Source organism: Amphiura filiformis, chromosome 9 (genome assembly GCF_039555335.1).
Source record: "Amphiura filiformis chromosome 9, Afil_fr2py, whole genome shotgun sequence".
Classification (NCBI taxonomy): Eukaryota; Metazoa; Echinodermata; class Ophiuroidea; order Amphilepidida; family Amphiuridae; genus Amphiura; species Amphiura filiformis.
The window spans coordinates 13,632,434-13,649,881 of NC_092636.1; the positions used below are offsets into that span (position 1 = coordinate 13,632,434).

Below are 17,448 nucleotides of genomic sequence, written 5' to 3' on the forward strand. Positions count from 1 at the left end.
AACAAAGATCAATAATCAAATTAAATCATTCAGAGCATGCCCTATTTTTTGATCAGGGATTATTAATTTTGCGATTTTGTTTTACTAGGATACAAGTTAAATTAACCGGTCAATTTTAAGAGTGCAAGGAAATTTTTACATAATGCTTAAATGATGCGAAAGGATAAGCACTATTAATGATATGTACACAGCGCATGTTGATAATTAATGACGATTCAAGGGTACCGCTAAGTACAAAGAAGGGAACATGTTTCTCATCTACGTGGTAAATATTGATCTGTAAGTATGCTACTAAAATAACTGGATAGTTCATCTATTTCACACGGAACATAAGCGCTGGCAGGTTACATGGGTAACTATAAAAATGCTGATAACGTGTTCAATCTTGTGGTACCTGGTGGTGACAACGTTCTCAGGTAAGCTTTTTAATCACTTTTAGGACTTTTAGCTTTTTAAACAAGCACTCGGCATACTGCAGTTACTGTTCATTTTCCTATACACGTGAGTAACGTGACCTCTACAAACAGTGTGTGTTATAGGTATAGTGCATTGCCTATAGTTAACGTCACTGTGTGAAAAATAACCGGCCAATATTAAATATAGTTTTGTAACATGTCCTAAATTTTTAGCTAATATAGGGGTTTGGAAATATTCGTACTTTGGTGCTTTAAGAAGAAAGGGCACCGCACGGCCTGCAAAATCTTCTGTGTAAATCGAATGCATCTTTTACTGACTATCACTCACTTGTGTACCGCTCTCTTGCGAAGGGCATTAAAGCTAAACCACTTGACGGATATTTTTTAAACTTGGATGTCAATCAAGAATAATGAATACATTACATGTATGCTAAAAACTGAGTATGTTGGGCATCTGCAAATGGTCGTACCTCCCTGATATGTGAATGACAGATAACACCCAAAAGAATGAAGAAATTATTTCCAAACCGTGTTAAGGGATCTGGAATGAGCGTTTTGAGCGTTTCGACAGTATTTTTTGTGGGACATGAGAGCACATCAGACATATCGAATTGCATTCTGAATACGAAGAATATCTTTCTGATATCAAATAATTTTAATTTTTTGAAATTCACGATTTGATATTTTCCACATTTTTGATATATAACAGTCCTCGAAGTAAATTTTATAAATCTAATGACATATTTTTAAAGTGTATGTAGCTGGGAGGAAAAGCCGACGATCAATTGAAAATTTTGATATGGATTTTTTCCCCAAAATACCTAATTTTTTTGGTGTTTTGGGGACACAAATCCATATCTTCAATACGAAAGGTCAAAATTTTTAATTGATCGTCGGCTTTTCATACCACCTACATACACCTATTTATAAAGTTTACTTCGAGTACTGTTAAATATCAAAAATATCAATTTTTAATCATTTGCCATAAAATGTGTATTACATTGCGAATCTCAAAAATCAAAATTATTTGATATCAGAAGGACATTCTTCGTATTCAGAATGCAATTCGATATGTCTGATGTGCTCTAATGTCCCACAATAAATACTGTCCAAACGTTCATACCACACCCCTTACGTCTACAACCATTATGTTTCTCATTTTCAAGAATGCTGTTTAAAAATATGCAGACTATTGTCTCATTTGCTAAACAAAGGCCCACACAGTATTGTTACCTTTACATAACATGGTACTCCGAGAGATTGTCAGTCAGTTAAGGAGACTGTGTACTCTCAGACATGCATGTAGTAAAAGTGCAATAACTTTGTAATTATTCGCACAAGACATATAAAAGTATACATTTTTATGAAGGAAAGACATCAATAAATCTTAATATAAATACAGATTTGGGGTAAAAACAACAATTATGAAGACAATCACACAAAAGTGAGTTTTTGGCAATATTTGTTAGGTACATCATAACAAAAAAACACTCTTTCCAAAATATTTTATTTTGCGTTTAGCTCAATCTTGAGGCTCCATTCCAAAAACTGTTTTTTTATTTTTTTGATATTGGCCTTATTTTCTGAGATATTGACCATATAAGGCATCAAATTGAACTTTTAAAATTCACAAACGCCTATTTGCACAAAATGATGCCTAAAATCGGAAATAGACCAAAATATAAAAAAAATGAGAAAACCGTTTCTTTTTACGATGATCATATTTGCTTACCTATAGATGCTGTATTTATTGAGTTATCGTGTACCTAAATCGTCATTTTACCGAGAAAATGAACGTTGAAATAATGGCCGTTGAAGTTTAAAGTGGTCACATTTTGCACTTTCATCGAATCTCGCAGGAGAATGCGGCAGTTTTTATTTTTCTACCTTACATTAAATAAACATCGGGTAAATCCACGGTCCCTTGAGAAGTTTGAGCGAAATCCATTCATAACTTGATATTTAAATCGGAGGAAAGAACTTGAAAAAACCCACATTTTATCAGCTAAAACGGAGCCAGTTGACCACTAGGTTTTTGTGCAGTGCTTCCGTGGTGTTTCCATAAGATGCGCCGCGCATGCAGATAAGCGTCGCGTATGCGTAGCGTATTTGTGCGTTAACAAATTGCGCGATACGCAACGCGATGCGTTGTTGCGCGCGTGTACCCTGCTGGTACAACAAAGATTTTCTTTCCTTTTCAATTTCAAACACGAAAGTGGAATAGTGAAATAAAATCCTTAAAATATTGCAGTTAGAGTTTACAAATCTGGATTTTCATTCCTTGTATTTATAAAAAAACATAACAAAGTACAAACATATCAAAAAAACTCAATTTTGCGAAAGAAACAATGTCTAGAGTACACAGCTGCCTTAATAGCACCAGCCATTCTTTGAACAAAAAGTTCTGACGACTGAAAATTGGTGTGGTATGAAGAAAAACACCAAATCCTAGAAATATAGTGACCACGTCAAGGAGACCAGCTCACCCAATCAGAAGATTTACGTAGTCAATGCGCTGACGTACCAGCAGAAGAGAATGTGACACAAGCAAATTATAGAAAAAGTGCAAATATGAAAACCTTATTAGAGACGGACAAGAAGCAGGATAGAAGTTGAAATACTTTATAATAAGTTTCATCCAGAGGCTTAACTAATGAGACACTGAGAACTCAGGAAGTAAATCAAACACTATATCAAAAGCGGCACTACGAGCTACCGATACATTGGGACTGGCGAGAAACAACAAGGCCTTTGGTAGTTGGGAATTGTCGCAAGACTATGCATTCCTCCTGTTGAAGACGACCAGGAGGATGTGCCAATAGTACATCCAATATGAAGGATCCTGTGTCATTGGCCTTGAATGGTGCTTGCACTTTCTTCAAAGGCCGGTTCCCGCTTGCAAGTTCGGCCGGCCCAATGGACTCCATCCCAAGAGACTATAGAGGTCAAGTAGAGGCAATAACTTGACATGTTGTTGTTTAATACCTCTCGCCAACTGTTCCTAGTCGTTACGTTAGTATCCTCAGCCAGAGCAGCCACGTCAGCTAGCCATGTCTTTTACCTGTTTTCATTCTTTCAAATCAACTCCAGTTCCCGCACCAGTTAGCTTGGATTTAATGGTGATTCGATTCCAGCCACGGTAGCGTTAGAGGCTTTGGATCCCGTCTGTTTACTACATACTAGTTTGATCATCTGGTGACACATAACTGAGGCCATATTGATGCGCCCGAATGTTATCCAGGGCGACATTTTTTTAAACGGAACAAATTTCGTGAAGCTATTATAGTCTTGTCAGCGTATCGTTTTCGCTTTACTATAAAATGATTAATACCTTTAATTACACAAAGTTCTACCGTCAAAGGACTCTATCTTAACCATGTACATGTATATGAAGAAATTGTCATAATGCCTGTAAAACAACTTCGCGTGTGCAATACATTTCCAATCTGGACAACATTTGGGCTGAAACTGCATGGCGCATTTGTATACGTGAAATAACCATGCAAGATTTGGTTGTAGGGATTAAGTTATGAGGCCCACCTGTTTAGCACAGATAAAACTATACTTAAGGGTAGACAAGGTATTGTTGGTCGAAGCAACCTAAAGATCGATTTTCATTATCTAGATCAATATATTATTGAAAATTAACACCTTGATGTTTTGCAAAAGTTCATTCTACAAATCGTATACTTTGCAAACTTGCTTAATTTATTGTTGTTAATGAGTTATGTACGTTTTACAAAAGTGTTGTTGTTTCAGCCCTCTTTACAACGTAACTCAAGAACCGCAGCACCTATAAAAGTATATCTGTGATATTTTAATTCTTCTACACGCTCGCTATGAATTGAGCAATGCAGTTTTTGCCAAAGCTCGCTACCATTCGTAAGATGCTGTGAACTACCAAATCACAACAGTTTAAAATAATTAATAACCTTAAAGCCATAATGGCTTTTAATTAAGCGAAGTCGAATTAAAACTAAATTGTCAATGGGGAGAAAAATTTTCTGGCCGTGAGTTAATGTTGTTTATACCCTTGTGTATATGGGTTAAGCCGTTGCTCCACTTGGAGTCAAGCACATCAGTGATTTCAGATGTCCGTTCACCCGTGTTAAAACAGGTGCCAATTAGCGCGAATTATGTTATGTCTGCGTCAGGTTGGGATTGAGATACAAAAATCAAATATTCTAAAATCTTGTGCCCTTAAAATGAGCCGGATAATGTTCATGTCCCGTCAAGGGGCATTTTACCATGGAGTCAAATATATTTAAAATATTAATGATAATAACGTCATAAGAAATAATGCGCAGATTATGTTTATGTCTGGTGTCAGAGGCATTTTTCTTTGGTATGAGATACTTAAGAAATCCCATAGAGGATATTCTTTATAAATAAACCAAATGAACTCTCGGTTGGTATAGAACATGACCACCACAAATGTTTGTTATCTCCCTTGTTTGTTTTTGACTTCAATGACAATGTGTGATTTTCTCCACAGCAACGCCCTAAATTTCTACTTCTTGCTCCATTGTACACAAATGCGCTGTGAAAGACTGAGCCTGAAAGGGGGTACACAGTGGCGTAGCGTCATCTGAAATAATAGAAAATCCCATAGTAAAATTGTCGAAAAACGGCTTGTGCCCCTCACCCCCCCCCCCTCCCCCCATCAGACCCGGTGCTCCCAATCATGTTTGGTGCCCCGCCCAATATGAAGACTCACGCTACGCCACTGGGGCCACGTGCCCTGGACGCCGCCTTAGGGGGCGCCGAATTGGCCTATTTTCAGGATCGATTCTGCGCCCCATCCCTTCACGCACATTTCAGCACATATAGTCGTTTTGACAGTTAAATTTAAAACCGAAATTCAACTTCATTATAACCCAATTTTAATTTGCGGTATTTGTGCAAATAGTGAGCAATTATTTCAAGAATTGGTTGGGGCGCCATTATGTATCCGGGTGCCAAAATCCCTAACTACGCCACTGCTTCCTTCTTTTTCTTAACCTTCGTTCTCTTTTCGTCTTCAGAATATTGACTCATTATGCAGTTACTGTCCGTTTTTCCTATTCAGTGTACACACAGCGCTTCCAATTGATGATTGACCTCTAGCTCACTCACTGTACTGTATGTATAGGCAATAAACTAGTTTAATAGTGAGCTGGTGGGAAAACCCTTCACCCAATATTAGCCATAGAGGCTCACATGTGAATTATAATATTCATCCTTAACATACTACAATTTGAAGTAAAAAATGTCACGGAAAAGCTGTCGAGCTATTTTTCTGAAGAGAGAATTCCAAAATTTCATAGCAGTCGGACGTTTAATTTCAATGGCAAATTGTGCTCAACAGCTGACTTGTGATAGCTCCAACTTCGAAGGGGCACCGTCGGGTGATCGGTTTGATCAATTTTCGCCATAGAAGCTGTAAATAAACTTCAATTCTTTCCCTCTATGGTCATCTAAATATTATTAAAATGCGATTTTGGGAAGATTGTTGTCGAGCCCTCCCAAATATGGAGTTCTGACTGCCTGATAGGGAGCTAAAAAATGAAAAACTTATTTCCAAACCGTCTTAAGTCTAAAACCACATGTTTCTCATTTACTTGTGTGATACAATCACAATTACTCTGACAAGTTTGACATGAGTTGTACCATCAACAAGCCTGGTTAACAATAAGCAGACTATTGTTCTCATTTGGGAAACAAAGGCCATGCACAGTATTGTTACTGTGCGTTTGCTTTGTAATGATGCATCCAACTGAAATCATGATACCTATTTCACCACAGCCCATTACAATATAACACAGGTAAATCAGAAACATGTGTTTGTGGATTTAACCATGGATATGAGACACATCCCTGATTTAACATAGTTGAGTTGTTTTCAATGAGGTTTATCTTGGTTTAATGGGGTTTTAGTCCTGCAAAGGTCGTGGTGAATTCTGCTGTAGACATGACTGCATAATGTTTCATGTAATACAATGGATTTGGTACTGAAACCATGTCTTCAGACCTTTTTAAAAGTACCAAACATTCATTTGGAAGTCTTGTATCAAAGGTTTTGTCAAGACAATTATAAGTGTGGCGTTTATAGCGCTTACAGGCATATTGTAACATTTCCATAAGAAATAGGATTGTATTTTTTTTGCAAAATGTTAATTTAATTTTGGCCCAAACAAATGAGGCAATACAAAAAAATCGGTACTAAAATACCAGCGCATATGTAACCAATGCGAGCCACTCCTTTGAACGTGAGTCGGGTCGGTTCTTTTGATATGTCACGACTGCCCGAACGCCATGTACGTACTGTGTTATGAACAACGCGTACGCGTTCGACTAATATTTCCATCGTAATAATAAACCGTCTTGTTCAGATGGTTTATTCAATCTCAGATTTTGACCAAACTACTGCTACTTCGCTAGTCCGAAAACGTAATTTACCATTCGCTAGTCCGAATTCTGAAAAAAGTTTCGCTAGTCCAAATATCGGGTTCTCTAGTCCGAGGTTTCGCTGGTCCGAATAATAAATAAGGTTTTCTTGTCCAAATATAGAATAAGGCTCGCTAACCCTACCCCTAAATCCTAACCCTAAACCCTAACCCTAACCCTAACCCGAAAACCTAGCCCTAACCCTTAGCCTAACCATAACACTATTCCTTATTCTATATTCGGACTAGAGAACCTTCGAATTTGGTTTTCGGACTACAGAACCTTCGGACTAGCGACCCATCGGACTAGAGAGAATTCACGATGAAACCCATAACCATGTTTTGATTTTTGATTTTTGTTTTGTTTTGTTTTTATTTTCTGTAGCAATTCAAGCCACCAACCCGAAGGGTCTTCATTCCATATTAACGAAGGAGTTGCTCTCTGATTATGGTCCAACATCTGCACGACCTGTCTCGGATGTAAATAAACGAATCAATGTGGAAATTGATTTGGAGGTCTTACGCGTCATCAATTTGGTAATTAAACTGATTCAATTATCTAATTTTAAACTTAAAGTAAGCATAGTGTTTGATTTAATGGATCGAAGCGACCCATTATTGATTAAAAATACAATGTTAATGCCAAAGTTTCAATTAAATTTAATGGATTTGGCTTTGGTGTTGGTTTTAGTTTGTTTAATATGGTACCTTGTATAATACCGTATTTGAATACTTATATAGGTCTCATAATACAAGCTGGCTGAACAAGATATATAATCTTGATAAAGGTACATGTGCGATGGAAAAAGAACACATACGCGTAAAATTCAATTGTGGTGTATTTTGGGGGAAAAACACGCACGTAAACAAATTTATTCCTCTATATAGCTCTCTATCATATCGGAAGAAAGTTAAAGGGATTCTCAGCGATTTGCCAAACCAAAACACCCAAATTTAAAAATCAGCAATTTTGTAATAAATAATCACAGATGTGCTACAGAGGCGAACAAATTAATAGCAAATGTGAAGTCAATTTGATTAAAACAAAATCAGACATCGAAATGTCATGACATTATAGTCCCGGGGGGGGCACTCAACACAAATGACCATACGGGTATGCTCCCCCGGAAAGACCCCCCTTTTTCGGTTTCGCAGCTCCGAAAGACTCCCTATATTTGACCAAAATAAAGCTCCGAAAGACCCTTGATTTTGATAATTTCAGCTCTAAAAGACCCCAAAATTGCTCATTCCTCATATTTCTTGTTTTTTCAGGCGATTTTCAACCAAAAAGCCAAGAAAGACCCTTGATTTTGACTTTTCTCAGCTCCAAAAGACCCCATTTTACTTGTTCACAGCCCAGTTCGCAGCTCCGAAAGACCCCCTTTTACCGGTACGCCGTCAGCTCCTGTAGACCCACCACCTCAAAATTCCGGGGGAGCATACCCACCAAAAATTTTGATGTGCCCCCCGGATTATAGTGTGGGTAAAAATACACATTTTGGTGGTTGTTTGACCTTCATACCAGCTTTCCTTCCGGAGATATCGTATATTTCCCATTTGGGAAATCTTAGGGAATCTTAGGGAATATAAAATAGTTTTGTTTTAATTTTTGATGTATAATAGTGGCCTTGAATGTTCTTTACTATTAAAACCAAAAGGAACTGATTGAAAAAGTCATTGTAATTAACCAAAGTTGTAGCTTCGGAAATACTCAAAACGTGTCATTTGGTCAAATTTAATTAAACATTCATAATTAAAAAAGTAAATGAGATTTCAATATTTCTTTTTGATTTTCAAAACATTATACATTTGTCAAGTTACATAAAGTAGTGCAAAAAATGGTCTTGAATTTTATTAAAAAGGTGGTTTTTAGAAAAGGGGTAAATTTATTTTGTTGCAAAGGCTCTCCAAAAGGCGCGATATAAAAGAAATAATAAAATAAATAGGAAGCCTTGAAAATTGTACCAAACCTATTCTTTTAGTTTCTATTCATCAGCACTTTATTCAAAACCAAAATGAATCAAATCAAACTAGTAATAATTGCACAATTAAAAAAAAAAAAAGCTGTTTTTCTCAAAAAGTCAAAAAGTGGATGTAAGGGCTTTTGTAAAATCTCGGCGGGAAAATTCAAGTTGATAACTTTTAGCACCTACTCCTGATTCCAAAAAAACACATATTAACTACATATAGATTAAAATAATATCATCTTGTTTTGCAAAATGAAACATAGCTTAAAGCCATATTATAACATTTGCTGAGGAGGACGCCCTCACTGAATTTTTTCAAATTCTTTTTTTTTACAAGATTAAATTGTACTTTAGTAAACCAATATACCCAGCAAAAATCAAGACTCTAGGTGCTGTAGTTTTGTCAAAATCTGAGATTTTGAATAAAACACCGGAACCGGCGCTTTATTATTACGATGGAATTATTAGTCGAACGCATACATGATGCCCGTAACACACAGTACGTACACGGCGTGCAGGACGGTGATATACACAACAAAAGGTCGTACCATAACATGACCGAAGGAGTTGGCGACATGTGCGCTGGTAGTAAATTCCAATTTTCTTTGCTTTGCCGTAGTTGTTCGGCTCAAAAATAAAATTAGAGAATAAATGATAGGATTTTGTCTTTTGCCTATCAATATCGTGTCATAATGGATGGGCTGGCCAATATTTTGAGTAGTGGATGCCGGCGCAGCCGGTATCCACTACGATAAAAATATTGGCCAGCCCATCCATTATGACACGATATTGATAGGCAAAAGACAAAATCCTATCATTTATTCTCATTCTTATTCAGTTTTAATGTAATTTTTGCGAGAAAAACTGCCTTTTTTCAGAAAAAATAAAGTTACTTTTGTGAGGACATCCCCGTTGTTTTAAATGAACGAAACCATCACGAACATCTAAGCCGCCGAATCGCGTTCTTAGTTCTCGCACGTGTATTACGCGAACGCATTATCGCGCGATCATTGAGGAGCAACAAGCGTGCCCTGACTAATATCACTATCAACTATTGTGAGATATTATACACCTGAAAACCAATCAAATTACGTGAATTCTTTACAAGACGCACCCATTGAATAAGAATGGGATATATCTGACAGTAAAAGCTAACATTTTATGGCAAAATAATGCTAATCTATTTTGTTTGGAAATGTTATAATATGGCTTTAATCCTAATCATGCAGAAAACATTTACTTTTTGGAGCATTATAAAGCAAAAGCAAACTTTGTCATGCTCAATTGCTCTTGTTGCAAATCGTGTGATGGGTATATTAACTTGAAGAGCAGAGGATGATTTATGCACTTCCCAGCAAGTCTTGCGGTTAGCACAGCTGTGTGAGTGAACATGACACCACTGCCCGCCCACTGCATACACACGTGCATGGTTAAATTTGAATTTGGACAGATATATTTACAATAAAAACACCTTCTAAAAGTTGGTCGATTTCACATTTTATGTTATGTACAGAAGGTGTGAATTATCCTTCATGCATACATCACTTTAGATCCGAAATCGACCAATTAATGACGACACACGGGCAATTCTAAAACAACATCTTTTGCACAGAGTTCAATGGGATTTGAAAAGTAAAGTGGCAGTTGAAACTCAAGTGAGAACACTTTTACAGTGCATGATGGGGCTTCCTTAAATCATCCTCTGCTTGAAGAGCATGAGCAATTAGTTTTGATCAAAATATTTACTCGTGGTCTTGCTTTACACATCATCATGATCATGGCAGCGGAGACTTGTTCACTAGAACCTCGCCTCGCCATTCAATCAAGCTGCTTTGCTGTGGTGCTTTGCGTAATATAAGACGTGAATAAAACATCTATGGAAGCTTATGGAATGACATTTACGAGTAAATATGAAAGGAGACATTAATCAATCAGAAAATTAAAGCAGTGGATAATACTTTGACCTAATAAATACCATGAACATATAGCGACCTGTTAATAATTAATGTATGACATGAAAAATTAATTTGAATGCGAAGGATGATGTACATCCATTTGGAAAATTGCTTCTCAATTTTAATTTATTGAATGCACGTGTAGAACACGGTTAGGGTAATTAGACTCATAGCCACGAACCCCACGATGTCCTAATAACAGCGGAATCACGAATCTAAGGCGCTATTAATGCTTATATTTATTACTCGCGTTCATAAGCTAAGATATTTTGGTCGTGATTTTACATACGGACGAACAACATGAGAATTTACGGTCCATATAAAACGCGCGTCTTACCTTACACGTAGAGTATGACATTGTCGATTTTTGATCAATTATACTGATGTTTATTACATCTAAATACTAGTAAATGGTTATCAAAATGTTTATATCATTGGTGACATTAAAAGTTAAGTAAAGGCCCCCTTCCACTTTTGAGGCAACCCCCCCCCCCCAAATCACACACATTTCCACTTTTTGCGGCAATTTTGGGCAAAATTTTGGGCAAAATTGGTTAATATTGCCCACACCATGACATTCACGTTTCCCCCTACGGCCCACACACCCCCACCTTCGAAAAATTCGTGGTGCCACCTCTGTGCTAACATGTTTTATACTTTGATCAGCTTGTAATCGGCGGGAATTATTAGTAGCCGAGAAGTACAGTTGATCTGTCTGGACTATATTTTGCGTGTTAAGAAAGTAGACGAAGTATAGGACTTCAATTAATAATTTGTAATACTTCTGGCGAGATGTCACAAGACAGTTCTCCAAATAAATATACTGATATTAATCCGCGATGTTATAAGGCCCATCGATTACGAGCTGATCAAACTATAGTACTATAGATTAATTAATTTTGGAGCCAAATTGAGCCAGAAGTGATACAATTGCCGCAGAAGTGGCATATCTTTGTGGATCACTTTTTAGGAAAAACGCTTTAACCATTTGTAGAATCCCATAATCTCAAGGTCAAAGTTGATACAGGGGTCAAATTTCAAAGCTGCTCCAATTTTTAAATATTCGTCTGGCCATAAGCATTCAGAAAATATATATTTTAACTATTAATCTACGACTCATCGTTCCGGAATTATGAGTATATAGGTCGGAGGTCAACATTCGGGTTCCACATGGGTCAAAACAGGAAATTTCCTCCGATTTTGATGAAAATTGTCTCATAATTTTCGTCTTGTTGACTTATGACCTTTTTACTCATAGCTCCGGGAAAACTATATATTTTCTGAATCTTTATTACTAGAGGAATTAATATTTTGGAAATGGTTTTAACACAGTTTGTGGAAATTTTGAATTTTGACCCCTGTATAAACTTTGACCTTGAAGTTATGGGATTTCACATAATGGCTAACGTTGGCTAATGTTTGTTTTCTACTAAGTGACCCACAAGGAGAGTATATGCCAATAAGCCTTTTTGATGTATGGCGGGCACAAAAGGAGAGGGCGTACTTTGGAGTGAGTAAACTTTTGCCAAAACATACAAAGGTTAACTCACTCCAAAGTACGCCCTCTCCTTTTGTGCCCGCCATACTTCAAAAGGGCTTATTCTGTTGTTTGTATCAGTTTGGGGCTCAATTGATTCGCTAATCTGCATGCAGTACTATTTAGGCTATTGTCTTTTCTGTATTTAACTTATTCATTTGTTTGTTGTTTGTTTGTTTTTTTTGCTTTTGTTTTGTGTGGGGGTGAGTGGGTGGGGTGGGTATGTGTGTGTCTGTTTAATGATATCGCCTGTTATTTTTATAAATGCGTTTAATACTTTTCCTTACAGAATGAAAGGGAACAAACCTTACAACAAAGTACATTTATTGCTATGGTGAGTTCAGCATTCATGTTGAATTATTGTGAATACAATGAATAGAAGCTATAGACGTATTATAACGGCTGATTATGAGGCTGACTTTAGCTTTGCTACCAAATATAACAGCATTATTACAATTCGTTTCGTTAACAGCATCCAGAGTGGGTTTACTAGTCCCTCCCTCCCTGTTGCCGGCATTACCAAACATATCACCAAGTGTTTCTTTATTCCCCTTCTTCGTTTAAAAACATGGCTCAGACAAATGAAGGTTAATGAAGATGATTAATCGAAATTAATAAAATACACACCACAACTTGACTTACCAGTATGAAATTTCATTTTTTATCGAGATGATTCCACTTGATTTCTTACATTTACATTAAGATTTGGCATGACGACTACCTAACTTGGAACACAAGTGCGTATCCAGATGTGAATGTATTAATCCTACCAACAGACCAAATATGGCGACCGGATATTCATTTATTTGAAAAGTAAGCATATTTAATAGTTCAGTAACATTAAGAGCAATCATGTAAAAAAGTTCAAAAAGCTACATTTTTGTCAAAAAAATGTCCAGAAAGCCGATTAATGGTTAATTAAGTATTGTTGGTTGAGGCAGCCAAAAAGATCGATTTTCATTATTAAATCAATATATTATTGAAAAATAACACCATGATGTTAAACAGAAGTCCATTCTACAAATCATATACTTTGAAAACTTGCTAGTTTAATTGATGTTAATGAGTTATAGTTTTACAAAGGTGATGTTATTTCAGCCCGGTTTACATCCTAACCTAAGAACCATAGGACTTACAAAAGTGATATTTGAATTCTTCTACATGCTCGCTATGAAATGATTAATGCAATTTTTGCCAAAGCTCACTACTATTCACAAGATGCTGTGAACTACCAAATCGCAACAGTTGAAAATAGTTTTATACTAACTTTTAGGCAATTATTGCGGTCGTGTGTTGAAGTGTCCATAAAGAGTATAGCAATCATTTTCTATTGTGAACGGCAGAGATAAATTCGGAATGTTGCATCTGACGTCAGGGCATAGGCGCGGCGTGATTGGTTGGTGACCTACCTGTTGTCTCATTCGATCACAATGACAACGTGTATCTTGTGAAGCTAATTAATAATATATCTATTCAATTTGGGTTTATTGCCTTTTAATATTTTAATATATTGTTTATCTATTTATTTATGTAATTGTATTTATTTGTCTAATTGTTTATCTATATATTTATTTATCCTGATGAAAGTGTTGACAGAAATTTTGAAAGTCTTAAAGATGTAGGCGCCTGGGTTTCTCCTGACGGTACCGTCTTTTGGGCTACTCCCGCGATATTATACACAGCCTGTCGTATTGATGCCCGCCTGTTTCCGTTTGACACTCAACATTGTACCTTAAGGTTTGGATCCTGGTCATATGATGAAGATCATCTGAATCTTACACCTATGAATAATTCAAATGGGATCGGGAAATACTTTATTGAAAATGGAGTGTGGCATTTGGAGGATGTTCAAGTCAAGAATGTCGTCAATGTGTATCCAGAAGGGTGAGACAATTATGCGGGTGGGTGTGTTGTGTGTTAGGGTGTGTTTTGGAGGGTTGAGGGAGAGTACAATGTTCATGTTGGTTGAAAAATATCTAGGTGGATGGGTACTTTGGTGGCTATGTATTGGGGTGTGTGGGTGTTCTGTATTATACAGTAGTCATGTCTTTTTTAGAGAAGACTGTGGATACGAAAATCACACGCTTGCCTTACATTTTACATGAGTGTTAAGTCTTGGATAGTTCGGGTGGTTTTTTCAATCTTTCTGATTCATGCAAATCATTCTTCAGATGATATTGTTAACATCGTTTCTTCTTTACCACTAGCACGTTTCCTGAGGTTGTGTACACCATACTTCTGCGTCGACGACCTTTATTCCACGTGTTTAGTTTCAGTCTCCCTTGTGGCTTACTCTCCTTGCTGAACTTGCTGGCTTTCATTCTGCCAACTGAATCTGGTGAGAAGGTGTCACTTGGCATCACCAACCTGCTCGCCTTGGTACTTTTCCAACAATTGATAGGCGATTCTCTACCGCCATCATCTACCGACATGCCAATAATAAGTAAGCATGATTTCAAACTAGTATAATTGAAGACCAAATTAAAAAGGACTAGTTTGCGTATGACGTCCTGTCAACTAGACCAAAAATGCCGTACTGCGCATGTCAGCATTCAGCAACCAATCACGTCACGCCTTTGCCCTGACGTCAAACGCAAAATAAACTTTTTAAATCTGTCTTCACATATCGTTGATATATTAAGGTGCGTCGGAGGGAGCATGAACTAGCGGTGTTTGCACTCAGATATTGAAACAAATAAAGCTGACATATAAGGGGCTTGGTATGGCACCCTTTAATATATCAAGCTTTTGGGATCTCATTTATAGAACACGTCCCATTACTCTTGTATGTCAGCTTTTTATGCCAAGACATATCAAGACATTAACACAATACAACAAGTTGTCATAGACCGAGTGACAAACTCTAATGAGCTGTGACATCATCACCCAATTTATATCGCGCCTTCCACAGCCAATACAATTGGAGCTCCATTGGCCTCATTTATGGACATTATAGTTGTGTCCGACCAATATTTGTGAGTATTGTATGGTATATCAAGGGCAAATACCCAGATGGTGTCCCAATTTGGTTTGAATATACCTTATGGTCGATACTATCGAGTGAGTGTGATATTTTTATGAATGAACTGTTGTGTGAATGGTAGTACGCTGCCATCTACAGCCTTGATTTTACTATACTATCATACTTGAGTGGACCCCCTGGGTGTAATAGGTACACTTTCAGTGTATCCAAATTAACATGCTTTGGAATATCTTAAGAAATCAAAATATAATACTTGTACTGTTTCTCTATGGCATCACAGGTTATTATTTCACTCCAATGATTCTGATTGGATGTTTATCCATCGTGTCTGGTGTACTTGTAGCAGCACTCTACCATCAAGACAAAACCAACCCGGTTCCACAGTGGCTCCTTAACTTAACACGTGTTCGTCCCGGTGTTCACCTGCCGACGAACACCGCACACCTGCAACCAGAGTGGCAAAACGTGAGTGATGAGGTGAAAAAATCACCCGATTCAACGGAAAATGGGATCAGGAGGAACAACTCGACTTCAAATGGTCACGGCATCTCAGTCCTTGCTTATCCGGTTCACGAAGAAAGAGGCGTGTTTACTGACGATCATCTACGCAGTCGCATTGATTACTCATCTGATTGGCGGAAAGTTGCCTCTGTTATTGATAAGCTGATCTTAATATTTGGTGTTGTGATAACTATCGCGGCCATTATTATAACAGCTATCCTTTTTGCTACATCGGAAGAGGTGCATAATATCTAGTCATGAACATTTATTGCCCACTTCTATTCACCATTATGTTTTGTTCTCCCCATCATCAGTCCAAGAGAACGCCAAATATGGATCAGGAGTATTACATAATAATACCCTGCTATGACAATAGCTGCACTAGGTTAATCGTATAATCTCCTTATGTGGTTAGCATGGCTGGGCCAGGAAATCCACAAGGTCAGCCAATATATGTACATGTATTCGGTACATGTGCCATATCTTTTACTATGGGTGATAAATTTCTGGTTTGTTTTATTTCAAAACGCAACAGTCGATATTCTAAAGCTTGGTCCAAATCCAAGAGAAGAACCAACTCTAGTAATTTATGTGGTTTCAAATTATATCGGCCGTTGCCTTTTTGATAGAAATGGTGTTTGTTGATGTGCACAGTTTCCCATTAGATCATAACATGCTGTTGTACATCCAAGGTCAAAGGTCTTTTAATCCATATTTGGCGTTGTTCTGGGACTGATCATGCAGTTATTGTTAACTACATGTATGCACACAACACAGGGGCACTCACAATTATAGGCAATTGACCCGTACTGGTAGCGCTGTGTTGTAGCTATAGTAGATGAACTAGTTAGCGTCATATATCAAAAAGTATAAAAGCTACCGTAAAATGGGGTAACTTCGGTCAGCTGGGTAACTTTGGTCGGTCAAATATATTTTTTGTAATGGTCATATTTTCATACAGCAATATTGTTTTTAGTCATATTTGGTGTTAATTTGTTGAGACATATATTTGGAAGAAATAATAGTCGATTATGTCCAATATCCTCAAAATTTATGAAAAAATCAGGATTTTTGACCAAAAATTAGCATTTTCTTACATTTTTTTCAGAAAAAATAAAAATCGATATTTGTGAGCCAGGATGTGTGCTTGATTAATTGTACAAGGGGTCAAATGTCACAAAAAACAACAATTTGCCCATATACAGCGAAGATCAATTTTTCTGATTTTTTTTTCCTTCATGGAATGTAATACTCTGACCAAAGTTGCCCCAAATACGGGGTAACTTTGGTCATGCTATTTTTAACCCCTAGGGCACACTTACAAAAGTATCAAAAATTCTTTTTCAACTTCAAAGTGAAGTGGGGAACCCTAATGTCATAAAAAAGAGTTAATTAGAAATATAATTGGTTTTGTTTGGAAGCAGTGGTTTAAAAACTCTGAAAAGTGCCCAAAGTTACCCCATTTTACGGTATGATGTACGGGCGGAGCTCCACTGACTGAGTTTTGGGGTATTTTTCATTGGTTTGCTATCATTTACTCATCAAGGAGGTCCCCCGTTAGCATAAGAACTATGCTAATAATTTAAAGATTGACATGTAGAGAATGAACCATACTTGATTGACAGAAAGTACTAACGGTCGACTAATCCAATCGATAATGACGC

General features: G+C 37.0%; 1 protein-coding gene across 2 annotated transcripts; it reads left to right on the forward strand.

Annotated features, from left to right (window-relative positions):
- Positions 1–212: 212 nt before the first annotated feature.
- Positions 213–17,265, forward strand: LOC140160655 (neuronal acetylcholine receptor subunit alpha-7-like). 2 transcript variants are annotated; one of them, XM_072183922.1, is made up of 7 exons: positions 213–416; positions 7,227–7,378; positions 12,590–12,634; positions 13,004–13,113; positions 13,888–14,184; positions 14,508–14,743; positions 15,564–17,265. In XM_072183922.1, exons 1-7 carry the CDS (start codon positions 365–367, stop codon positions 16,037–16,039), a joined length of 1,368 nt encoding a protein of 455 aa, XP_072040023.1. In that variant the 5' UTR covers positions 213–364; the 3' UTR covers positions 16,040–17,265. The 2 variants fall into 2 exon arrangements, with proteins under 2 accessions (XP_072040023.1, XP_072040024.1); XM_072183923.1 differs by lacking the exon at positions 13,888–14,184 and having other exon boundaries at positions 15,564–16,807.
- Positions 17,266–17,448: the final 183 nt, after the last annotated feature.